This window comes from Chlorocebus sabaeus, chromosome 23 (genome assembly GCF_047675955.1).
Source record: "Chlorocebus sabaeus isolate Y175 chromosome 23, mChlSab1.0.hap1, whole genome shotgun sequence".
NCBI lineage: Eukaryota > Metazoa > Chordata > Mammalia > Primates > Cercopithecidae > Chlorocebus > Chlorocebus sabaeus.
Window position 1 is genome coordinate 4,777,381 of NC_132926.1, and position 26,072 is coordinate 4,803,452.

Genomic DNA, 26,072 nt, shown 5'->3' on the forward strand with positions numbered 1-26,072 from the left:
CTCCTGGTGAACTGGGGGTGTTTCTCCTTTTTAATAAGGTTGTGCTTTTTGGTATGTTTGAAGTTTGCCTTCCCCGCTGTCACGGAGCTCTGGGTTTAGTGGGGGAGGCAGTTAGCTATTGATCAAATCCATCAAGAGATGTAACTCCAGACTGCTGTGGATTTACGCAGCCACCACTTCCAAAAATTTATTTTGGGGCTACAGCCCTAGTGAAAGCGAGAAAATGCTGCATCTGACCAGAGCTGCTGTTGGGACTCATAAGGGCAGCCGAGAAGGCAGCTTCATTCCAGCACCAAAGCATCTCTTCCCAGCCTCTCTGCCATTTCAGCACCGCCCTGCCTACTGCCTGCCTCGTCCCTGGTCAGTGACAGAGTCTGTGTGTCCCCCTGGGTGGTGATTCCCACCTTATCTGTGCACCTGGGCTCTGGCCACGGCCTCCCCAGACCGTTTCTGGGCTGAGAGCCTGCCTGGTTGGGGGTGTCTCGCATTGAGAAGAGGTGCCCAGCGGGAGGAACTGTTTTGGAGGGAAGGTGCCAAGCTCCGTCTGCTCAGGCTGTCTGAGTGGCCTCTGGCACGAGCAGTTGGCTCTGCAAGCCAGAAGCACACACTGTGCTTCTCACCCCAAACCTGGGCCTCCTCCTTCTTCCTGATCTTGTTGAGCAGCACGCCGTCCATCCATCTGGGTTTCCTTCCCCTCCACTTCCTCGTTTCCAACCCATTCCTGAATTCTCCCAATTTTATTGTTCCAGGAGCTCCCTGATCCTTTTGCTGTTAGGCCTTTCTGGGGCCATCTCCCTGGACTGGGCCTGTCATCTCCCCTGGGTCACTGCAGTGGCCTCCCAAGCGCTCTGTCCATTTCTGCCGTTGCTGCCACTGATCCATGCTCCAAAACAGCAGACAGCAATCTTTTCAAAATGCCAAGCTAGGCGGGGCACGGTGGCTCATGCCTGTAATTCCAGCACTTTGGGAGGTCGAGGTGGGTGGGTCACCTGAGGTCAGGAATTTGAGACCAGCCTGGCCAACATGGTGAAACCCCATGTCTACTAAAAATATAAAAAATTAGCCAGGCGTGGTGGTGGGCACCTGTAATCTCAGTTACTTGGGAGGCTGAGGCAGGAGAATCACATGAACTCAGAAGGCAGAGGTTGCAGTGAGCCGAGATTGCACCATTGCACTCCAGCCTGGGCAACAAGAGCAAAACTCTGTCTCAAAAAGAAAAAAAAAAAAAAAAGAAAGAAAGGAAAACCAAGCTAAGCATGTCGCCTCCTCTCCTTTTTTTTTTTTTTTTTTTTTTTTTTGAGACGGAGTCTTGCTCTGTAGCCCGGGCTGGAGTGCAGTGGCCGGATCTCAGCTCACTGCAAGCTCCGCCTCCCGGGTTTACGCCATTCTCCTGCCTCAGCCTCTGGAGTAGCTGGGACTACAGGCGCCCGCCACCTTGCCCGGCTAGTTTTTTGTATTTTTAGTAGAGACGGGGTTTCACCGTGTTAGCCAGGATGGTCTCGATCTCCTGACCTCGTGATCCGCCCGTCTCGGCCTCCCAAAGTGCTGGGATTACAGGCTTGAGCCACCGCGCCCGGCCTCCTCTCCCTTTTAAAACCTGCCCCTGCTAACCACTTAGCATAAAGCCCAGGATCCTACAGTAGCCTAGAAGGACCAGGGTGACATGGCTTCCTACCTGCTTTGCCAGCCTCAGACCGTGCCTGAGAACCTGTACCCCAGGGAGGGCATGTACAGGAGGAGAGAAGGGGCCAGGGCCTAGCCCAGAGGCGCACCCACAATTTTTTTTTTTTTTTTTGAGATGGAGTCTTGCTCTGTCGCCCAGGCTAGAGTGCAGTGGTGCAATCTTGGCTTACTGAAACCTCCGCCTCCCAGGTTCAAGCAATTTTCCTGGCTCAGCCTCCTGAGTAGCTGGGACTACAGGCACCCGCCCCCACGCCCGGCTAATTTTTGTATTTTTAGTAGAGATGGGGTTCACCATGTTGGCCAGGATGGTCTCGATCTCCTGACCTTGTGAGCCACCCGCCTCAGCCTCCCAACATGCTGGGATTACAGGAGTGAGCCACGGCACCCGGCACGCGCCCATATTTAAGGGAGACTGAGAGGAGCAGCCAGGGACCAGGAGGAAGCCACCTCAGAAGCCAGGTTGGACCACATTTTGAGAGAGACACACCTCAGTCAAGTGCTGCTGAGATGTCAAGTAATCTGAGAACAGAGAGGACTTAACAGCCAGGGGCTGTCAGCCACCTGGGAGGGCGTGTCGAGGGAGGAGTCCGCTTGCGATGGTGTGGGAAGGAGCGGGAGGCGGGCAGCAGAGATAGCATGGCCGGCATGAACATGAGAAGCTGACACATATATTGAATTTCATCACACCAATGAAAACCATTTCTCCAGGAGAGGCATAACTGCTGAACGGAGAGAGAGAACGATCCCAAGAACAAATGTGCACATCCAGGAACTGAGCAAGCTGTGGAGGCTGGCACAACCAGCCGTTTCTGTGATTCTTCAGAGCCATGCGCTCCTTAAATGCACAGTCACACATCAGGGGTGCATCCCCTCTATATCTCAGGCCTGTAATCCCGCACTTGGAGGCTGAGGTGGGAGGATCACTTGAACCCAGGAGTCCAAGACCAGCCCAGGCAACATAGCAAGACCCTGCCTCTAAAAAAAATTAAATAAAATATTAGCCGGGTGTGGTGGCACACATCTGTAGCTGGGGAGGCTGAGGTGGGAGGATTGCTGAAATCTGGGAAGTCAAGGCTACAGTGAGCTGTGATTACACCATTGCCCTTCAGCCTGGGTGACAGAGCAAGACCCTGTGTCAAAAATAAAATAAAATAAAATAAAATAAAATAAAATAAAATAAATGAGGCTGGGTGTGGTGGCTCACGCCTGTAATCCCAGCACTTTGGGAGGCTGAGGCAGGCAGATCACCTGAGGTCAGGAGTTAGAGACCAGCCTGGCCAACATGGCGAAACCCCATCTCTACTAAAAATACAAAAATTAGCAGGGCGTGGTGCTGTGCACCTGTAATCCCAGTTACTTGGGAGACTGAGGCAAGAGAATTCCTTGAACTCAGGAGGTGGAGGTTGCAGTGAGCCGAGATCACGCCACTGCACTGCAGCCTGGGTGACAAGTGTGAAACTCCATCAAAAAAAAAAAGAGAGAGAGAAGGAAGGAAGGAAGGGAGGGAGGGAGGAAAAAAACAGAGAGAGAAAGAAGAAAGAAAAGAAAGAAGAAAGGAAAGGAGAAAGAAGAAAGGAAAGGAGAAAGAAGAAAGGAAAGAAAGAAAGAAAGAAAGAAAGAAAGAAAGAAAGAAAGAAAGAGAGAGAGAGAGAGAGAAAGAGAAAGAAAGAAAGAAAGAAAGAGAGAGAGAGAAAAAAGGAAAAGAAAAGAAAGGGAAAGAAAGAGAGAGGGGCTGGGCACAGTGGCTCATGCCTGTAATCCCAGCACTTCGGGAGGCTGAGGCGGGCGGATCACCTGAGGTCAGGAGTTTCAGACCAGCCTGACCAACATGGAGAAACCCCGTCTCTACTAAAAATTCAAAACATTAGCCGGGCATGGTGGCCCATGCCTGTAATTCCAGCTACTTGGGATTCTGAGGCAGGAGAATCACTTGAACCTGGGAGGCGGAGATTGTGGTGAGCCGAGATCGCACCACTGCACTCCAGCCTGGGTGGCAGAGCAAGACTCTGTCTCAAAAAAAGGAAAAAGAGAGCGAGAGAAAGAAAGACCATTCTGCCCATGACCTGGATTTTTGTTTTGGGGGGATGGGAAACTGACTAATAACCAGCATAACCTCATAACAGCGTAACAGACTTTCCCATCAGCATAGTTTGAGAGTTCCTGCCTCTTCTCAGCATGTTATTTATTCAGCAAACATCTAAGCTCCACGGTGAGTCAGCACGGTGCTGTACATTGGGTGTATGGCAGTGAGCATCTCGTCCAGCATTCACACCAGCACAACGGCCATGCACACAGTCACGAGTGTGCGCTGCACACATCGGGGCACATCCCCCCTATATCTCTTGTCAAAAAAGTGCTTCTCACCAGTGGGTTCCCTTTGGGGAACAAAGTAATGCCTTTCCTGGCCCCCTTGACTTTGTCCTGTCTTGGAGACCCTGGACTTCAATCGGAGCTGCCCGGCCCCAGCACAGAGCAGGCAAGGCCCTGAAACATTGTCTCTTCCAAGTTCTATTTTCCAGATAGGGGCCCAGGGCTAAAATAAATGCTATGGGTCCAGGGCAGGGTTGGCTGACCTGAGAACACCTCATGCCTGTTTAGGGGATAAGTGCCCTGCGTAAATTATTAATCTCGATGGCCAAGGCACTGGTCACTCATTTACTGATAAGGCCAAAGTCTGTGGCCAGAAGAGCTGAGGCTGCTTTGCGCTTTTTTCAGAAGTCACCTCTTCCCCTGCAGCTCGCTTCCTCATATGGCTCCAGCCTTTCACACTGACCTCAGGACCAGGCCAGAGAGCGAGGCTGAGAGCATGCTACCAAGGCGGGCCCCGGCTCTGGTGTCCGGGTCTGGACCTGAAGCTCTGAGGTCTAGCTTTAGACTTCAGGTCTTAGGCTCTGTATTTCAGGCCTGGAGCTTACCTCCAGGTTCTGGGATCTTCTCCCGGCTGGGAACTCCAGGCCCTGCACTCTAAATTCTCAGGTTCAAGATCTGGGTTCTGGGCTCTGGGCTCTGAGACCCAGTCCCCTGGCCCTAGTTTCTGGGTTTGGATGTCAAGCTTGGGACTCTGGTTCTAGACACTGGGCTCCAAATTCTGGGCTCCAGGCTCCGATTCCATATTCCAGAGTGCAGGTTCTAGACTTCAGCCTCTTGGTTCCAGCTTCTGGGTTCTGAGCTCCAAGTTCCAGTTCCACGCTCCCAGCTCCAGGTTGTGGTCTGGGTTCCAGGTTCCTTCAACTCCCCAGCACTGGGTCAGGGACACAGTGACCTCCCTGGCTAGTGGGGTTATCCCCACCTACCCTTCTTAGCTGCCGGGACTTCATGCTGGCAGCCAGCAACCCAGGCCAGCTTGAGGGGTGATGCTGGTTCTATGGTAGTCCTCCCTTTGCTTTCTGTCCCTGGTCTAACCCCAAGCCAGTTCTCTGGAGACAGGTGCTAAGATGGTTACTGAGCACCCCTCGCCCAGACCCTGCAGTTTTCACAGTCCACATGGACATATTCATGTTCCCAGCTCTTCCTGGGCCCCACCAGGACCATCAAGGATGCGAATGGTGCCCCTGGAGTTGGCCAGTTCATGGTCCTGTGCTCAGCCTGAGCTGCATCTGATTCAATGTAACGAACCAAGTGTATTCCCCGCAATCTGGGCCTTTGTTTCCCCTTGGTAGCTGACTTCCAGCTTCTTCTATACCCCCTCAGAAGCCCGGGTCACCTGATTACCAGGCTAGACACCCTGTGGGGTGCATCTTGTGATCACCCCCTTGGGGGTTGGGGCGGTTGCATCAGCACTTCCAGCAGGGGCTCCAGATGAGCAGCCAGTGCCTCTTCCTGACCCCCGGAACCCTGGCCCAGAACCCAGGACACTGTGCCCCGTGCTTGCCCTGTGCCCATTTTGTGCCATCCTCTTCCCCAGCCCCAAGACTTGGTGAAGGTCGGGGGGAACCAGAGACAAGTAGCAAGATTGTCTCTTGGGGACTTGGAGCCACATGGGCTCCACGTGTCCTCAAGAAGGTCATGCCTGTGCTCTTAGCCAGTGCCCTCTGCTAAATGGAGTGTTGCAAGGATGCAGAAAGGTCAACAAACAACAGTGTGTGGGCCAGGCAGGGTGGCTTATGCCTGCAATCCCAGCACTTTGGGAGGGCGAGGCGGGTGGATCACCTGAGGTCAGGAGTTCGAGACCAGCCTGGCCAACACGGTGAAACCCTGTCTCTACTAAAAATAGAAAAATTAGCCAAGCATGATAAAAATTAGCTGGACATGGTAAAAATTAGTGGGCGCCTGTAATCCTAGCTACTCGGGAGGCTGAGGCAGGAGAATCACTTGAACCTGTGAGGCAGAGGTTGCAGTGAGCCGAGATCGCGCTACTGCACTCCAGCCTGGGTGACAGAGTGAGATTCCATCTCAAAAACACAAAAAACAAAACAAACAACCCAAAAAAAACGACCGTGTGTGTTCTCCCTTCCTTCACGCCGCACACTGGGTGCACTGGCCCCTCCTGGCTTCCCACCTGGTGGGGTTGGGGAGTGGCTCCACTGTCTTTTCTGACCACCCAGAAGTCAGCTCAGAGCAGTTGGTGCCCCTTACCCCTGCCCCAGGTCTGAAGGAGGAGGCCATGGGCCTGGGCCTCTCTCCCAGCAGATGGGTCCTGGCTGGCCAAGGAGGTGAGGATTCTAGGAGCACAGAAACTGGGAGGAAGGAAGCTGGTCCCCTTCAGCCCAGGGCTGCTTCAGGGGGTGTGTTGGGAAGAGAGTCTCAGAGGAGATCATGGCAGAGGGGCACACTCCACCAACTAAAATGGGCCGAGAGGGGTGGTGGGCTCTAGCCTCCAAATGAAGGACTAGGCTCTACCAAAGAATGGTGGCCCACCAGGGACAAAGAGGGGATCTTCAGGAGTCCTTCGTATTATTGTAATTATTAAAAAACTGTATCCTTAAAAAATAATTAAAGCTAAGATGAAAGTCTCTTGTGACCACTACCCCCAGTCCTAGTCCCCTTCCTGTCTCCTTGTTAGTTTGGCAATTCTCCTGCCTCAGCCTCCCAAGTAGCTGGGATTACAGACACCCGGTAATTTTTTATCATGCCTGGCTAATTTTTTCTTTTCTTTTCTTTTCTTTTCTTTTCTTTTCTTTTTTTTTTTTTTTTTGAGACGGAGTCTCGCTCTGTCGCCCAGGCTGGAGTGCAGTGACGTGATCTCGGCTCACTGTAACCTCCGCCTCCCGGGTTCACGCCATTCTCCTGCCTCAGCCTCCCGAGTAGCTGGGATTACAGGCACCTGCCACCACACCCGGCTAATTTTTTTGTATTTTTAGTAGAGACGGGGTTTCATCGTGTTGGCCAGGATGGTCTCGATCTCCTGACCTCGTGATCCACCCGCCTCAGCTTCCCAAACTGCTGGGATTACAGGCGTGAGCCACCGCGCCCAGCCCATACACTGTTGTTTGTTGACATCTCTGCATCCTTGGAGAATATTCTCTCTCCTTTCCCTACGCGTGTAAGTGCCTCTGTGCTTGTGGTTTATATAAAGTTATCATGCCACGTGTATTGCTCTGCTTTATTTTACAGAACAACAGCACAACTTGGAGGATTTTCCACATTAGAACACGCTGTACCCAGTTCTTTTTTTTTTTTTTTTTTTTGAGACGGAGTCTGGCTTGTTGCCCAGGCTGGAGTGCAGTGGCCGGATGGATCTCAGCTCACTGCAAGCCCCGCCTCCCGGGTTCACGCCTTTCTCCTGACTCAGCCTCCCGAGTAGCTGGGAGTACAGGCGCCCACCACCTCGCCCGGCTAATTTTTTTTGTATTTTAGTAGAGACGGGGTTTCACCGTGTTAGCCAGGATGGTCTCGATCTCCTGACCTCGTGATCTGCCCGTATCGGCCTCCCAAAGTGCTGGGATTACAGGCTTGAGCCACCGCACCCGGCCTGTACCCAGTTCTTTATCTGCTGTGTGGTACTGCAGAGCATGGACACGCTACACTGTGTTTTATTATGCCCACCCCCAGCCACATACAGTTGTTTGTTTTAGGGTCACAGATAACCCTGCAGGGATAGGCCTCTTCGTGCCTGGGAGTGAGTGATTCTCTAGTGGCACCACTAGGGTCACACGCTGTTTTTAAGTTTTGGCAGAAACTCCAACAAACTGTCCCCCTGGAGTAGCCATATCAAAGTACTGTCCTGGGACCAGGCGCGGTGGCTCACACCTGTAATCCTAGCACTTTAGAAGGCTGAGGTGGGTGGATCATGAGGTCAGGAGTTCGAGACCAGTGTGGCCAACGTGGTGAGACCCTGTCTCTACTAAAGATACAAAAAAAAAAAAAAAAAAAAAATTAGCCGGGCGTGACGGCACACGCCTGTAATCCCAGCTACTTGGGAGGCTGAGGCAGGAGAATCGCTTGAATCTAGGAGGTGGAGGTTGCAGTGAGCCGAGATTGCACCATTACACTCCAGTCTGGGCAAGAGGGCAAGACTCCATCTCAAAAAACGAAACAAAACAAAACACCCACAACGTACTCTTCTGGGAGAGGACCCTGGCTCCCCATTGGGGATTTCTGCAGCATCTAGGCCGCCCTGGGGTGTGTCCCCATCAGACAGCGTGGGTACTAGTGAAGCTCCTGTGACAACCCCTTACAGGATCCTGGGCTAGTCACTTCCCCTCTTGCAGCCTGAGTTCATCTTCACCAGGTTGTTTTGTTGTGAAGGCAAAAAATGAGATAAAGGATGGAGCAAGTCTAACTTGGGGACCTCAGTAAATGTGAATTCCTGTACCTGCAAGGCTGGCCTCTGTGCGTGCTCTTCTACCTGGCCCCTAACCCGTTATCATGGGGCAATCCCACTGGTCCCTAACAGCAGCTGGCATTATTGCCAGGCCCACAGAAGTGCAGGACTGGGTGAAGGGTGGGTTTGGCCTGCAGCATCTGTTAACTTTGGAGAGACAGCCCATCTCCCACCTCTCTGTCCTGGAGAACATGGAAGGTTGTCTCCTACCACCAGGGAGAAAGTTCTGTGGCTGGTCGGAAAAGGGACCTGGGTTGGTCTCCCTACCCCCACCCCTGGCCCCATACTGTGATGGTGCTGTGCAGTCCCCTGCCAGGACCACCATGTCCTGCTGCCACCGCATGCTTTGCTAAGACTATGTGAGACTGCAGGGTCATTTATCAGCCCACTAGACCAAGGGGATAGAGTGGTGATTAAGATGGACAAGGTCAGCCAGGTGCAATGGCTCACGCTTGTAATCTCAGCACTTTGGGGGCCGAGGTAGGTAGATCACTTGAGGTCAGGAGTTCGAGACCAGCCTGGCCAACATGATGAAGCCCCATCTCTGTTAAAAATACAAAAATTAGCTGGGCATGGTGGCGCGTGCCTGTGATCCCAGCTACTCAGGAGGCTGAGGCAGGAGAAGTGCTTGAACCCAGGAGGTGGAGGTTGCAGTGAGCCGAGATCGAGCCATTGTACTCCAGTCTAGGCAACAGAGTGAGACTCCATCTCAAAAAAAAAAAAAGAAAAAGAAAAAGAAAAAGAAAAAGAAAAAAATGGATAGGGTTTCTACCATCACAGCATGAGTATCAATCAGTAAACAAGGTAATTGCACAGTGGGATAACTACTGCAAATTTAGAAAACTGACTAGAATGATAGAGAACAGTCAGGGAGCACTTCCCTGGTTATACTGGGTGACTAGAGCAGGATCTTCTGAGGTGTTTAAGCAGAGCTCTTCAATGAGGCAGGACTTTTGTGGTTGCAGGTCTTAAAAAGCTCTCACAGTAACAAGCACACACACGAAAAGAATTTATTGGCTTGCACAAGGAGAAAAGCACGGAGTGTTTTATTTCAGGTATGGCTGGATTTCGTCAGGAATCTTCTTCCATCTTTTAGTCTTGCTTTCCAGTGTTGGCTGCATTCACGTGCAGGTTCGCTTCCTAAGGGTCCTTTCTACAAACCCCAGGAGATGGTAGAAAATGAGCAGGACTGGACTCTGATTGGACTGCCTGAGGTCAGAGGACTATGTTTGAATCAAATTCTGGCCAGGGAAATGTACTACTATGATTGGCTAGTGGAATGGAGTACTCTGATTGGCCAATGGGATGGAGTACCCTGATTGGCCAGTAGAATGGAGTATTCTGATTAGCCAGGCTTGCCAGGGATCCGGTTAAGCCAGCCAAACAAAATGGGTTGAGGGGGCAGAGGGCTGAAACTCCCATAGGGGGACAGGGCTGGAAAATCCCACAGATTTCAAGGAGGAGGAGCCAGTTGACTAAGTGTGGGGCAGGTAAGGGGAGTTCCTGGCAGAGGAGACAGCGAGTGCAAAGATTCCAATGGGGAAGCCAATGTGCCCTGTTTGAGGCAGTCAGGAGACCCCACCACCCTCTTAGGGGCCTTCTCCCGGTCCCTACACCCCCTAGCTTCCTCTGTTGCAGCACTTACCTCTCTGGGCTGGAACCCAATCTGGCTTCTCTTCCTGCAGTCTGGGGCCCTCCTTCTGGGAGGTCCTCCTTGCCTCCCACTGTGAGGGGTTTGGGCTTCCAGCCAGACCACCCAGCTAAAGCAGGTAAGAGTGAGAACCCGCCCCTGCTACAACTATCAGTGTCCCCCTTGTAGACCTTTGGTGCACCAAAGGATTCCCCAATCCTTTGTGCAGAGACACTTGGTCCCCAATAGAAGCAGAGAACAGTGACCAGAATGATGTACTCAGATCCACAGAGACCTCAGTACAACAGCACCATGATAGAGAGGCACAGCTCCCCACAGGGTTCTTCACCCCCACACCTCTCCCCGTCCTTTCTCTCACCTCCACACCATGACAGAGTCTCACTCTGTCACCCAGGCTGGAGTGCGGTGGCACAATCTCAGCTCACTGCAACTTCTGCCTCCCGGGCTCAAGCGATCCTCTCCCACCTGTCTCCCGGGTAGCTGGGACCACAGGCATGCACCACCACACTCAGGTAATTTTTTGTATTTTTGGTAGAGACAGAGTTTTGACATGTTGCCCAGGCTGGTGTCGAACTCCTGAGCTCAAGCGATCTACCCCCTCCCCCCTTGGTCTCCCAAAGTGCTGGAATTACAAGTGTGAGCCACCTCACCCAGTTCCCATATTTTTTTTTTAGAAAAACAAAACTGTAAGATATTCACACACCACCCCATATACTGTGCAGTCAGGAAGAGAGGTTCTGAAAACAGGAAGTCAGGAGGCACATCCTGAGGTCCCCAAGAGTTTCCTGGCACTGACCTTGGTGACAGAAGCAGTGTGTTTTGATGGTGGGGGAAGCCACAGGACAGTCTGGCACACAAGGAAGACAACTCATGGCAGAATAATAATAATTATTATAATAACAGTATCATACATCAAGGACAAACCCAGCTGCCCCAAGCCTACTGCAAAATCTGTATGTACAGTATAGTCTATGTGGGTGGGGTACAGGGCTGCCCGCCTGCACCCTCAGGCCTTACTCATACCAGCTCCCTGAGGAGGGGCCGGCCCCTCCTCCTGCCCCTGTTGAAACTTGCCACAGGCTGGGGAGGCTGGCACTGCCAACGCCATCCCTCCGTGTTGGGCAAGCCTGTTCCAAGGGGCTAGACTCACCTCCCCCACTGTGGCCTGGCTGCAAGGGGCTGGGGGTGAGCTTGTTGTGGGACAAGGTGGTGGTAGCTGTGGGGTGTGTCTCATCTGAGTCCCCTTTCCACCCCTACCGGCTCTTCCTGCGGGCCTGCCCATGGCAGGAAGGGGCCAGGGACACTCATGGCACAGACAGGGCATGCAGAGCGGACCCGTGGCATGCTCGGCCCGCCGGGTGCCATGCAGCTGTCCTGGACTGTTGGGTAGCTGTCAGAGGGCTGAGTCGGTGGTGGAGTTCAAGGATCCCCCGACGGGCTGGGCTGCTGATTCAGTCTGTGGTGGGGTCTCCCGGGAGCTGGGGCCTTGGGTAGGCAGCTGCAGAAATTCTGGAAGTATCAGGTCCTCTTTCCTCAGAAGACCCCTCTGGTCGTGGGCCCCGCTGCTCTGCACCCGGTTCAGCAGCTCCACCAGGCCTGGAGGCAAGCCACAGCATGAGGGTCCCCCCAGCAGACTTGCCTATATGCTAGCCCACAACAGTCTCGCTGCCTTACTGTGGCCACAGCCTCCCTGGCCCCAGCACCAATGGCCTGTGGCCCCCTGTTCCAGCCCCTTTGACCCCCCAACCCCCACCCTTCCTGTTCCATGCCCAATGGCACCCAGCCCCCTGCCTTAGCCCAAGGCTCTCTGATGCCACCCTGAATGGTCCCCAACCCCACTGCCCTAGTCCCTCTAATCCTCAGCTCATCCACCATGTACCTTCGATGTCACAGGTCTGCCGCTTTCCAGTGGCACTACTGGGCGCCTTCACCAGAGAACTGGGAGACGCTGGAGGGGGATGGGTGGCCTTGTCCTGGGTTCTAGGTGGACAGCCCTGCGAGAATGTGGGGTCAGAGTCAAAATCGGGAGGGGAGAAGTAGAGGGTGGAAGAGGCCACCCGCCTTTGGCTCACCTGGCTGCGGCAGGGAGATTTGTCACGGGCTTTGGAGATCTTCACACCTGCGGCAGACAGTGCCACAGTTAGTGTTTGCCTCCCACCTGGGCCCCCTTCCTCCTGGGCCACAGTCGTTCCAGATCAAGCCCCAAGGCCAATGTCCCCTACCTGGAAGAGTGTCCAAAACCAGTCTCTGGGCCGCCACCGAGCTCACTAGCTTTCCCAGATCCAGAGGCTCCTTCTCGCCTGGCTGCGGGGAGATGTCAGCAGCCCGCGGTACAGGCCTCCGCCTGGCCCCGGCCCCGCCCCTCCCGGCCCCGCCTCTCCTCGCCCCGCGGCCCCGCAGCTCACCCGCTGCAGCACCACCTGTAGCGGGCTCAAGCCGTGCTTCTCCAGAATAGGTTGCAACGCCTCCTGCAGCCGCTTGGTGGGCTTGGCTGAGATTCGTACCACGCGATCCAGTGCCGTCAGCTCCAGCCTGCGCGGAACCCTCGGGCAGCAGACGGCCGGAGGGCCGGCCCCCAGCCAAACCCTTCCCAGTACAAACGCGAAGGGGTGGAGCCTGAACTGCAGGAGGTGGGACTGGCTTGTAGGGGACGGGGTTTGTCTCGGGGGCGGGGCTAACACGAGGGGCGGGGCCTGGAGAGCGAGGTAGCTAGAACAGAGCCTGAAGGGAGCGTCAGGACCTTGGGATCCAGACTTGGGGGCAGAACACTCACTCGAAGGTGATCCTGTTTTCCAGCCGCACTTCCTGATCTGCCAGCACGGTGCAGTCCTGATCCAGGACCAGGGCCTTCTGTGGATGCCAGGCAGGGTCTAAGAGTCCCTCCCCCAACCCCCAGCCATCCCTGTGGGTCTAAGAACAACTTCACGCCCTCCCATGGCCACCACTGGGGCTTCCTGGAGGGAAGGATGGAGGGTGGAAGAGCTGTAGGGGAGCAAATGGGTTAAGGTACCAAGCTGGAGTCCAAGCCCGGGAAAGCCAAGGCCTGGGAGAAAAGTGGCAAGAATGCTGGACATTCTTGGGAAAAGACAGAAATTATGAGAAACGTATCTGCTGGCATGAAATCATAAGTGGCAGGTCTAGGTCCCAGATCCCTGGCCTACTCTTTCTGTGCCAGGACAGGTTCTGCCTCCAGGACCGCTGCCCCCTGTCCCTCAGGTGTGTGAAATCCAACCAGACCAACTGGAAGCATTTCCTCCCTCACCACCCACCTTTGGTCAACCACCCTGGCCTGGTCCCATTTGTGACATTTGTCCACTTCTTTCCATTCCCCACTACTAAGGACACTTCTTGTTTCCTCATTCAAAAAGGGCCCACCCTGAAAACTGCTGTGAAACCAGAGGATGTGAAGCATCTGGCACAATGCCTGGCACACAGTAGGTACATAAACAGTAACTCTCGTGATGGCCACCCTCAGAGGCCCCACTGCCTGCTCCAGCCTGATGTGGGGCTGGGGGCAGCGTCTCCCGGGCAGGAGGCCTGTGCTGTGCTGCAGGAGCAGGTGGAGTGTGGGTGAGGAAGTTATATTGAGCACGGATGAACGCCCATCTGGGCTTCTGGTAGCCGCCCTGGCGGCCTGAGAAGAGTGGGCAGCACACCTCCCACTCCTGCCCTCGAACCCTGGCACTCCAGGCCCCTGAACATGCCCGCAAGTACCTGCCTGAAGGCCTTTGCCTAAGCTGTTCCTTCTGCCTGGAATATCCTCCCCCACAGCTCTGCCAGGCAAACTCCTCCCCATCCACATCAACTGCTGCTTCTTCCATGAAGCCTTCCGGACATCAGCCAGAAATGCCTACCTTCTCCCAAGAGACCTTCTCTGGAGTTTTCACTCTTCTTCCTCCCTGATCACTCCCTGCTTGGCTTACTTCCAGCCTGTGGGCCAGGAGGACAGCCCCAGATCTGGGTTCCTCTCCCCCACACACCTGGCAGGACCTTAGGACTTGTCTACTAGGTAAATGAAATCCTGACAGCCCCCTGGAAGGCAACATTCTTCCTTGAGATTCCCTTGACTGAATGGTTTCCTTTAAAGCCAGTTTTCCTGTACGTCTTCTTTAAAGTTTAAGCTAGTTTGCACCTAAAGGAAAAAGTTCATGGGTTAGGTGCAGTTGGGTGCCCCTAGAGGCTAAGGAGGTGAGGGCACCCCATGGATGGCCATTGCCAGGATGGGTCTCTGGGGATGGCAGTCTGGACTCTGGGAATGATAAGGGACAAACCCCAGCTCCAACAGTGGTTCTCCCCAGTTTTACCTCCCTAAGATCACCATGGTAGGATGATAGATGAAGCTGGAAACCTGGAAGGGCATGAGGTGGGGGCGGGTGGATGTCTGAGTGAGTGAAAGTTGGTGTGGAGGTTGCTTTGGAGTTGGGTGTGGGTACAGGAGTGGGATTGTGGGTAGAGCCTGAAGTTAGGAAGGGGGTGATGATAGGAAATGGGGTTGAAATTAGGGTTAGTCCAGGGGATTAGAAATTGAGTTGAGGTTGGAGCCATGACTGATCTGAGACAGAAATGGAGTTGGGGTCAGGATCAGGAGGAGGTTAGAGTTGGAGCTAGGTCAAGTTCCCACCTGTTCATTGCCCACCAGGTAGACCTTGATGTCAGGTAGAGACAGGCCTCGTTTCTCACAGATCCCTGCCAGCATATCTCGGATGGTGAGGCCAGGTCTGGCCAGGGCCAAGGAGGCTGTGCCGTCAGGCAGGTACACACAGCAGTACTTCCCTGGCCGGCTTTCACTTTCACCCTCGGTGCTCCCAAGGCTCTTCCGGTGGCTCTGATTCAGGGCAGGAGCGGGGGAGATTATGTGTACACATGCAAGGGCATGCAGACAGGTACACAGAGACAGGTAAGCTTGCTGGGGCTCAAGCATGCACACGCACTCCCAAGGCAGGCAAAGATATATCCTCCTGCAGGAACACATGTATGCACACCCAGGCTTATGGGCACCTAGAGACAGATCCACCTGCTGATTCCCACACACGTGCTGTGTATACACACCTGGGTGCTGCACATGTGCACACATCTGCCGACAGAGGATGTGCACCCATGACATATATGGGGACCGATACAGTGAGGATGGGAGAAAAGTAAGGAGGCTGAAGGGTTGGCCATGCAGAGCAAGCTGGGAGATGCAGTAAGGACAGCAACTTGGAATGAGGCACGTAAACAGGCCTGAGTAGTGACCCTAGCCCATAGAGCATCTTGTCTTCCTCAACAGTCGGCTCACCTCAGATTTGCTGCTGACGAACGCTAGGAAGCCAAGGTCCAGGCTAGCGGAGGAGTTGAGGGAGCCCTGAGACTCTCGGCGCAAGGCGGCGTTTGCAGTCCCGCCCAGCTCTAGGGAAGAGGGAGCGATGGACGCGAACAGCCCCCCGCCCTCACCCATCCTCTGCGGAAGCCTCTCCCCAGCTGGTGGGCCTTGGTTGGAGTCATCCTGCAGGGGCCCAGGTGTAAATCCCTGGGAGCAACACCACCGTTGGAGATTTCCAAACGTCTGTGGTCTAGCCCAGGACCCAAACCACCCAGGGGAGTGTGGTGGTCACTGGGACCTGCGTTTCAATTTTCACAGACTTACAGACTGTGGCCCACGTAGGAGGAAGCGGGTACTCCCCAAACTTGCCCAAACTCCCGCCTTCCCCCCATCTCTGTTGCTCGCTCCTGCCCTCACCCCTGCGGAAGGACTTGCGGAGAGGGCGGCCCCCAGGACCCTCAACGGGTGGCTGCCCCAACTCCTCCACACCCAGCGGCAGCGACTTCCCGGGCTTCAGCTTCGGCTTCTGTGGGTACAGGGGAGGCGCTGGCACCGGGCTGGGCCCCAGCCCGCATGCAGACCGTGGGCACACACCCGCAGATCTGCACCCGGGGGCGTCCCCTCTTGCACGCGATCCGCCGCAGGACCCCCTGCCTCGCCCAGTCCCTCGTCCGCACCTTCCTAGTGGCGTCAGGGCTGCCGAGGCGCGAGGAGCCAGGTTCCCGCAGAGGGCGCCCCTCGGCCTCGGCTAGCAGGCACTCGCGGTACAGCGGGGACTTGACGAAGCGCGCATAGCTGTCGAACTTCATCAAGTTGAAGATCTGCGGGTCGACCCCGGGACAGGTGAGCCGGGGCTGGGGTGGGGGCGCTGGGCTGCCCGAGCCCCACCCCGACGTCAGTTCCTATACCCACCCCCAGGGTCCAGGCCCTGCCCGGAGCTCAGCTAGGCTCCGCCTCTAACTGTCCTTCCCGGGTGCCTCTGATACCGCCCTCTGAGCTCCGCCCCGCCTGCACCGGTATTTGGCTCTGCTCCGCCTCCAAATTTGCCCCTTCCGCTTTGTAGTTCAGGCTCCCCGCCAGGGTCCGACCCCGCCCCTGCGCCTTTTGTCTCCCTTTCAAGGCCAATCCACCGGGGATCGCCCACCTGAAGCTGCTGTGCCCGAAACATGTCCGGCCGGGGCTCGGCCAGCACCTCCTCGCCAAGCCAGGCCTGACGGTCGATGTTCACCGGGCTCAGCGCCTGGCTGGACAGGAACTCCTGGTAGATGTTGCGGGCCTCCTGAGCTAGCTGAAGGAGGAGGGGCAGGAGGAGTTGGTCAGGGAGCATGGCCCATTTCCCCTCTCCCCAGCCCTCGGCCCCAGCTCCCCCCTCTCCCACCTGCTGGGTATCGCTGGCCGGGATCTGTTGGAAGCGCTCGCAGGCCTTCCAGAAAGTCACGTTTTCCGCGCTGAACTCCTTCTTCAGGAACTCCTGGGAGAGGAGGCAGGCAGAGACTCAGTGACACAGAAACCAAACTGGGGGATGTGATCAAAGAGACTGGGACAGGGACAGGGCCAAGAGACCAAGCCAGACGGAGGAGGCCAGCCAGACAGATGGAGCCAGATCTGAAGGCAGGGAGAGAAAATGAGAGACAGAGACAAGGACAGGGAGAAGGAAGAAAAGTTCCCATCTGGGAGAAGAGGAAGAGGGTGCTGAGGAAGGCTAGATGAGGGAGCTGACAGAGGACCCCACTCTGGCCAGCCTGAAGCTCCATCCACACCCTGCCCTTTCCCGTGTCCCCCCTTCCCTTTCCCCACCCCAGGCTTACAGTGAAGTAAGCCAGGCCCAGCGGGTCCTGCAGCAGCCGCTCGAAGGACAGGGCCCAGCTGGCCACAGGCTGCTCCTCGGTTGGGAAGGGGCTGCTAGGACCACTGGGGAGGCTGTGGATGCTGAGGGAGCTGCCACGGCCCTCGCCCTGGCCCTGGGGCCCCGTCGTGCTGCTCAGCTCTGCAGGGGGATGGACAAGTCGCGGTGAGCCTTGCTGCCTTCCCCAGCCCCTGGCACAACCCACCCTCCCCCAAGCATCCACTCTGCAGGCATGTTCCCTGGAAAGATAGCAGGTGGCAGGGGTGTCCCACCCATCTCCACCTCCCTCCTCCCTCCCACTCAGCCAGTCCTCCTCCACACATTCCATCACTTACCTCCATCTGACACAGCCAGAACCTATAAGAGACCCAACAGAGGAAGTGAGACGAGCCCATTGAGGATTCCCAGGGGACAGTTCTGGGCCCAATTCCCAGGAGGTGGAATTGTGTTCTCCTCTACCTGGGCATCCCCAGGCAGGTTCTACTTGGTCAGGCTTTTGCTCAGGCTGCCCCTGGCTCCCTTTCCATCCTGTGCCAACCACTAAGTACTGGGACTTATGCCAGGTACCTTCCAGCAGCCCCTGGTTCCCTCCTCCCCCAACCCCTGCTGGGTGAGCCAGGTGTGCATAGCATGGTGGGCAGGAACAGACTTTAGTCTCTGGCACTTACTAGCTGTGTAACTTTGGGCAAGTTAGTTAACTTGTTTGCCTCCATCTGTAATCTGTAAATAGGAGATAATACCTATTTACAAAAGGAGGCAAACCATTTGCCTCTATCTTGATATGAAGATCAAGTCAGTTTAATATATTCACAGCATTGGCCGGGCACAGTGGCTCACGCCTGTAATCCTAGGACTTTGGGAGGCCGAGATGGGTGGATCACCTGAGGTCAGGAGTTCGAGACTGTCCCGGCCAACATGGTGAAACACAGTCTATACTAAAAATACAAAAAAAAAAGATTAGCTGGGCGCGGTTGCAGACGCCTGTAATCCCAACTACTCGGGAGGCTGAGGCAGGAGAATCGCTTGAACCCAGGAGGCGGAGGTTGCAGTGAGCCGAGATTGAGTCATTGCCCTCCAGCCTGGGCGACAAGAGCAAAACTCCATCTCAATAAAAGAAAATCAAATAAAAATATATCCACAGCATCTAAAACAGGGGCCAGCATGTGATATGGGCTGTATAAACAAGTGCTGTCTTCCAGGAAGGAGAGGTGTTTCTGCAGCCAGTGATCTTCTTATTGCAAGTGTTTCCTATTGGGCCCAGGGTCTCCCACAGGTCCCATCCCACCTTGGGAGGGCACAGGATGCTGTTCTATAATATAGAGCAGTGGTTCTCAAACTTCAGGGCAGAGTGGGAGGACCCCACCTCTGGAGATTCAGGTTCAGTAGGTCCAAGATGGGGCCTGAGGCTGTCCATTTCTGCCAAGCTCCCAGGAGATGCTGATGCTGCTGGTTCAGGGACTACTCTGTTAGTAGCACTGCTGCAGTAGCTAACTCCATCCTTGCCCCCAATGCACAACTCTGGTTTCTCTGGGAATCCCAATCATTAGTGAAACAGAAAAACTCTCCTCTCAAAATGACTCTTGCGGTGGTTTCTCTTGTTTCTCTTTTTACCTTCCTAGCAGCTCCTCCAGCTTCCCCACTATCTCCCACTCATGCAATGTGGCCTCAAGCCCTCCCTGGTTCTGTCCTGGGCACTTTGCCCCATCCACAGATCTGCAGCTCCAGACACACATAACCAACTTCCTGGTAACATCTTCCCCCAAATGTCCCACAAGCCCTCAAGCTCCCAAATGGAAGCTCCCTCTGCCTCCATCAAAACAGAGTACCAAACCAGTTTCCCTGCCTCCATCTTTCTTACCATCACCTGGGCTTCCAACATCAGGGCTTGAGTCATCCCCAATTCCTACTTCCCGCTTACCTCCTACATTTTCACCATGCCCTGTCACAGAAGTTCCTACCACCAGCCCCTTATTTCCATCCCAACTGGAAACAGGCCTGCAAACATCTCTACGCCTGGAAAGCCCCCCACCCCCACCCTTCTAAATGGAACCTCCCTCTCTGTTTCCTACTCCCACCCTGAGAATATTCAGGTCACAGGGTGGCCATCTGCGGGCCAGATCTGGTCTGCAGATATGTGGGATATTACTATTATCTTGGCCCTCACAGTTTATTTATTTATTTATTTATTTATTTATTTATTTATTTATTTTAATTTAAAGGTGTTTTCCACATTTAAAAAGCAAGAGATTTTAAATTCCACTTGCTCCGTGACACTGTAATGCTCCAGCTTCTTCCCAGCAGGACAACCTTGTCTGGCATTGAGCAGCCACCACCTTCCCCAAAAGGGTTAAACTCTCCTCAGAGGCCTCTGGGGCCCATTTAATGCATTTATGCTACTTGTGGAGGCAGTGGGAGGCAGGCTCAAATTTGGGAGGTCAAATTTGTGCTGTGTGACTTTGGACAAGGTACTTAACCTCTCTGTGCCTCAGTTTTTTCCTCTCTAAAAACGGAGCAAATAATGGTCCTGACTTCGAAGGATTGGTGCGATTAAATGAGTTAAATATATATAAAGAACTCAGAACACTATCGGGCGTGTAGTAAATGTTCAAGGAATGTTACCATTAATGTTGTTCTTGTGTCGATATTGATGCTGACCCCGCTACACATTCGAGTTTGCCACTCCCGCCATAGAAGGAAAGAGCATAGGTGTTGGTGGGGGTCTCTCAGACCCAAATTCAAAACCCAGCCCTGACTTTTTCCAGTTTTACGACTTGCGGCTCCTCCCTGAGCTTCACTTCGCATCTGGAGCCCGGATAAGAAGCTGCAGCCGAGGGCAGCGAGTTAGTCCCGAGCGCGCTGGGCGGGGCGTCGGGCCCAGCACGCCCCGCCCCCGTCTCCGGCCCCGCCCCTCCTGGCCCCGTCTGCGTGCTCCCCGCTCTGCCTTCCCCGCAAAGTCAAATCCCCCAACGAAAGTTGGTGTTTCCCACGGCTACAGGAGAAAGTCCCCACTCCGAGGCGGCAGAGGGCTGCGAGGGAGGACGGGACCAAGCCTTTCCCCGCGCGGCCGCAAGGTTCCTTTGCAGCCTGCACCTACCTGCCTGCGCCCGGGCTCCTCCTCCCCCGCCTGCACCGCCACAGCGTTCCCAGCCTCGGAGACGCAGTCATCGCCCTCCCCCAGATCCCCGAGAATCACCCGGACTCGGCCCCCTCCGCTGGGCTGCCTGGCCCTGCCCTCCTCGCGCACACCCTGAGCCTCTGTCCTGCCCTCTAACCCCGAGTCTGGGATGATAGGCGCTGGGGCTGGGGCCAGCCAGCACTCCAATTTTGTTTGGCCCTCACAGGTTTATTTTCCATATTCTGCTTTACTGAATGTCGTTAAGTGGGGCTGGCTCCCAGATCCTCCCCAGGCCTCACCCTCCCCACGGTGCCACCCCGGGCCCTTTCCCTGCCCCCGGAGGCACGTTGCAGTTGCCAGGTTACGGCTAAAACCCTGCCTGGGCCTGACTAATGAACCCCTTCAGCTTCACCCATTTCCCTCCCCCTCACCTCCACCCTACACTTCACCAAACTTTCCTATTTTCCCCACACCCCTGCTTCCGGCTTTGCCATTGCCTCTGCCTGGGTATCTGCTCCTGCTCTTCGCTTGGAATTGCTCCCCGATCTCTGCCCGTTGACATTAGTCATCCCCAAACACTAGGCCCTTTGAATGCCCCTTCCCACCACGTGCTTATCCACCCATGTCCCAGCCTCTCTCCCCTGCCAGTCTGGTGGCCCCTGGAGGGCTGGCCTGGTTGGTGGGAGAGGTCGGATCTGAACTCCCTCCTCAAGAAGCACCCTCCTTGCCCCGTGTTCCCAAGCAGCCATCAGGGCCCTGGCCTTGGCACCGCTTCACTAGGGACTCTCAGCCCCTGAATACCACCTGTGGCTCTCCATCCTGAGCCTCTCTTGCCCTGACAGTTGTTGATAGCATAGCTGGAGCTGAAATTGAGTAGGGACAGAAATCTGGAGATGGGTGGGAGTGGGGGTGGAGTCCATTTCCAGCTCTGCTATTTGGGAACAATACAGCTCAACTTCTCTGAGCTTCAGTTCCCCCTGGGTAGCATGAGGTTCAGCATTCCCAATTTCCTGAGGCTGCTGTGAAGCTTGAATGAGGCCCCATGAGTGAAAGCACCACAAGGCCATGGTGTGGCCATGAGTGAAGGCATGCCACAATCAGAGCAGCACCCCACAGCAGGGTGAGGTGCAGGGGTGCAGGTGCCCTGCAGGGGCTCTGGCCTGCCCCGGCTGCCACCGCGGGGCCTGGGGAAGTTGTGTTGAGCAGCGCTGGCCTCTCCCGCTTCAGCCTGCTTGAGGAGAAGTGGTGAGTGAATGGAGAAAAAGGGGAAGAAAGGGCAAGGAAGGGTGTGGTGGCCAGTGACACACAGACCCAGGCTTGGACCTCAGCTAGTCATATTTTTTTCTTAGGAATTTGGTCCTGGAGGAGCTGCTGGCACCTGCAAATACTAAGATGAGAGTAAGGCCCAGTTTCCTGAGCTTCGACTGTGTGGCAGGCGCCCTGTGGCAGCACACATTCATGTCCTTACTCCATCTTTACATCTTGTGTGGCAGGTATTATTACCCCTATTTTACAGATGAGGAAACTGAGGCCTGAAGAAGCCATGCAGCTGAGATGTGGTGGAACTGAGATTAAAACTCAAGTTTGCCTGATTCTGGAGCCTGAGGCCTCTCTAGCCAAGTTGCCTCCTTTTGTGGACCAAGGAAGCTTGGAGGCCCAGGGCCTCAGACCTTGGGGCACAGGTGGGCAAGTCTAATCTGGCATGACCTGCCCAGGGATTCCTCTTGAACTGTGCCCTCTAGAGGGATCAGACCTTGGAAGAGGGCCAATTTACTGAGCATCTTCTCTGCTGGGCACCCTCTACCATCCTCTGATTTCATCCTAGCTTGAGGGGCTGCAAGACCCTGTGTGGAGATGTCCTTACAGAACCTGGGTGTCTGGTCCCTTCAACTTGAACCAGCGGATGGAGATGACTCCTGGCCTTGCCCCTGTATAAGGCCACCCTGAACTTGGGTGCCCTGAGCTGGATGCCAGGGACAAAGAGAGAGCTGCATGGGTTTTGCCTTGCGGGTCTGCCTGCCAGGAGGGGAAGACTAACTAGGCCTTCCGACAGGCCAGGCCAGGCTAACTGCCCCCTCCAGGCTTAACTCCAGGCCTCCCCTAGGGCCCTGTCCCCGTGTTTGCCCACAGCCAGGCCTATGCCGCGCCCTCCCTCCTCCAGCTTGCAGACCCTTTAGGGACCATCTCCTACAACACGGTGCATGGAGCTAGTGGAGAAGTTAGTTCCCTCAAGCTGTCTCTATTCTTCACTTGCAGCTCTTGCCTAACCCTGAATTTTATTCCCCTCCCTCCCTCCCTCCCTCCCTCACTCCCTCCCTCCCTTCCTTCCTTCCTTCCTTTTTTTTTTTGACAGAGTCTCGCTCTGTTGCCAAGCTAGAGTGCAGTGGCACGATCTCGGCTCACTGCAACCTCTGCCTCCCGGGTTCAAGCAATTCTCCTGCCTCAGCCTCCCAAGTAGCTGGGATTACAGGCACGCACCACCACGCCCAGCTCATTTTTTGTATTTTTAGTAGAGATGGGGTTTCACCATATTGGCCAGGATGGTCTCCATCTCTTGACCTCGTGATCTGCCCATCTCGGCCTCCGAAAGTGCTGGGATTACAGGTGTGAGAAACCGTGCCTCCCTCCTTCCTTCCTTCCTTCCTCATTCCCTCCTTCCTTCCTTCCCTCTTTCCTTCCTTCCTTCCATCTTTCTTTTTTTTTTTTATTGACAGGATCTTGCTCTTTCACCCAGACTGTAGTGCAGTGGTATGATCACAGCTCACTGCAGCCTTTACCTCCTGGGGTCAAACGACCCTCCCACCTCAGTTTCCCAGGAGCTGGGACTATAGGTGCACACCACCATGCTCAGATAATTCAAAAGAAGATGGGTCCTCACTATGTTGCCCAGGCTGGTCTCAAACTCCTGGGCTCAAGCGATCCTCCTGCATTGGCCTTCCAAAGTGCTGGGATTCCAGGCTTGAGCCACTGCCTAGTATTTTCACCTGTGTCTTTTGTGCCTTGCCAGACTAGGGGGCAGGGAGTAGGGCTGATGGGCCTGGGTTGGGAGTGTCTAGGATAGGGGCAGTGGCAGCCCAAGCAGGCGGTAAGGAGGGGTTGTTGAATGAATGAATGAATAAGTACATGAACAAATGAAGTGGTAAAGAGGCTGTGTGAAGACATCCCTAGGAAGGGGGCTGGGAGATGTCTCCGAGTGACAGGTTTCCTTGCAACTGCCTGACAAGCTGAATGGCAGAGAGGCGCGGCTGACAACTGAAGCTTCCACAGCAGGGAATGGTGGTAGGGAGGAGAGGTGGGGGAGGACCGGTACCAGGCAGTTATGGGGGTTCGGATGCTGACGCTCTACTCTCCGGCTGACCTTGGCACAGCATTTACTTCTCTGAGCCTCCCTTGGGAGGTAACTCATGGAGGGACAAGGCACACCTGTCCCCCAGGCGCCCTTCCATCCACATCCCTACCTCAGATGCCAGTGCCTGTGTAGCCCTTCCTGCCCTAGCTGTGCAGAGCCACGGGAAGCTACTCAGTGACCAGCAGGCAGCCAATCTGTGACCCTCGGGATTCTAAGAGGTGGCACAGAGAGTTCGGAACAGGCCCAGGAAGGGCAAAGATAACCTGTGTGTGACAGTTCTGAGAGGAGCCGGGGCGTCTGTGGGCTTGATGGAACTGGGGGCAGACCTTGGGGGCACCCTCCTTGCTCTGGGTGACTTTTGAGTAGATAAGTCACAGGCTGACACAGAAGAGGCAGGGGCTGGGTCTGTCTTTGGGCCCCCTCTGCTGCCCTGTTCTAGGCACTGTCCCAGAAGCATCAATCCAGTCGCCCTCCCGGGGTGGGCCTGGGGTTACCTCCTTGTCTTCCTGGCCTGAATGCCTAGGGAAGGACGAGCCAAGTGTCATGCCTGTGGTGTGGGAATGCAAGGGAGGTGGGTTTTCTTTTTGCACTTTCATGGTGGGGTCGGTACTGGGGACAGTGAGACAGGGGGCTGGGCTGCCTTTGAAGGATGGCCTCTTTCCCAGTTGGCCAGCCCGGGGCTGGGCAGGAAAGAGATGCTGGAAGAAGAAGAGGTAGAGGCAGGTCTTGGGAACTAAGGGGCAAGAGTGGTGATGGGGGTGCCTCAGCTTCTTGGTGAGGCAGGAGATCTCTGAATTGGGGCTGAAAATGTAGGGGGCACTAGGCTGACAATTATGCAGCCCCCACAATGGGTCAAAGGCCTCATATGCATTATTTCACTCAATCATCTCAACAAGCCTTGAAATCCATTCCAACCTCTTCATTTTATGGATGAGGAAACAGAGCTGGCGAGGACCCCTCTCTCCAGCAAGAGAGAATAGAACCAGGACTGGAACCTAGGTCTCTCTAGAGCCACTGGCTTTGGCCCATGATACTAGGCTGGGGCCTGGTGGTGGGCCAAGACACCGGCCTTCCTGAGGTTAAGGGGGGCTCTTCCAAGTGAGGGGGGACCCTAGGGAGAGAAGGGAGGTCCAGCACAGCTTGCCCCATCTGCTGAATGAATGAGAAGAGCCAGACCCTCTGAGGGCAGCTCTGATCTGGGGCTAAGCAGCCAGGGAGAGGGCTAGGAGGTGGGAGAGCTGCAACCAGGGGGATCCTAGTGCTCCACCCTTCCTGGAAGCTCAGGAATAGAACAGGCAGAAGTGGCATCAACCTGGTCTGACCCTGCTGCCCCATCCCGGGCTGCCCAAACAATGCTAGTTCTGGCAGGAGGCCTCCGGAGTAGCTCTGGCTAGAGGACACTGACCCAGCAAGAGCTGCCACTAACCTGACCTTGGGCACCTGGAGCGGGGGGTGAGGAGGGGAGGGCTCAGGCCAAGTGGGATGTAGGGGCTTGAGCCACTGTGGGGATAGGCAGGGGGCAAGGAGCACATCAGGTGTCCCTGTGACCCTGGGATGCAGCCCCAGATGCAGCAGCTGAGAGAGTGGTGGGGGCTGGACCAGAAGCCTGTGCCCACTCTGCTCTGCCTCCGGGTTGTACCAGGCTCCCAGCTGGGCCATCTGGAAGGGTCCTGGGGTAAGAGCACCAGGTCCCACCACCTGCTGCTGTCTGTCCCAACTTCTCTCGCCTGCTGGCAGCCCATGGGCTCTTGCCTGGCCCTGCCGGGTGTGCCTCCTGGGCTCCACCCTGGGTGTGCCCACCCCCTCCGCGTGGCCCTGGCCCGGAGCCCACACTCACCATGCGCCCGTTGGGGACGCCCAGGTGCTTGGGCTTCCCTGGCATGCCGCTGCAGATCACGGGTCCCTGCCGCGGGGGCTGCCCACCATGGGGACTGTGGGCAGCGCCGGCCAGAGCTTGCACGGTGGCAGGCAGGCGGCAGAGAGAGCCCGACGCGGCTCCTGCGGGGCCCTCACATCCTGAAACACCGCTCACTACCTCTTCTCTCTGCCACAGGAAGTGTCTCTATAGAAACCAAACCACAGAAAGAAGCAAGGTCTAAGAGAGCGAACGCCTCTTCCTACACACACACGCGCGCACACACACGTTCATGCACAAACACACACACGCCACCATCACACTCCTGACAGCATCCCGCACGGGCACCAACACAAGGCAGAGGCTTCCGTGTGCCCAGCAAGGAGCCCAGCCGGGTCTGGCCAGGAGCAGGGAACTCTAAGTTCATGCCTGGGCTCACAGAACCACGAGTAAACATACCTAGGCACCTCTGTCCACCCTGGGGGTGTTCCTGTGGACATGCACACAC

General features: G+C 55.4%; 1 protein-coding gene across 1 annotated transcript; it reads right to left on the minus strand.

Moving 5' to 3' along the window:
• Positions 1-10,968: 10,968 nt before the first annotated feature.
• Positions 10,969-25,751, minus strand: RGS14 (regulator of G protein signaling 14). Its single transcript, XM_008015422.3, has 15 exons — positions 25,547-25,751; positions 17,581-17,602; positions 17,208-17,386; positions 16,778-16,870; positions 16,544-16,687; positions 16,077-16,220; positions 15,817-15,925; positions 15,376-15,485; positions 14,719-14,922; positions 12,871-12,947; positions 12,503-12,629; positions 12,320-12,401; positions 12,170-12,216; positions 11,977-12,091; positions 10,969-11,693 (listed from the first exon to the last, which is right to left on the minus strand). Exons 1-15 carry the CDS (start codon positions 25,589-25,591, stop codon positions 11,491-11,493), a joined length of 1,701 nt encoding a protein of 566 aa, XP_008013613.3. The 5' UTR covers positions 25,592-25,751; the 3' UTR covers positions 10,969-11,490.
• Positions 25,752-26,072: the final 321 nt, after the last annotated feature.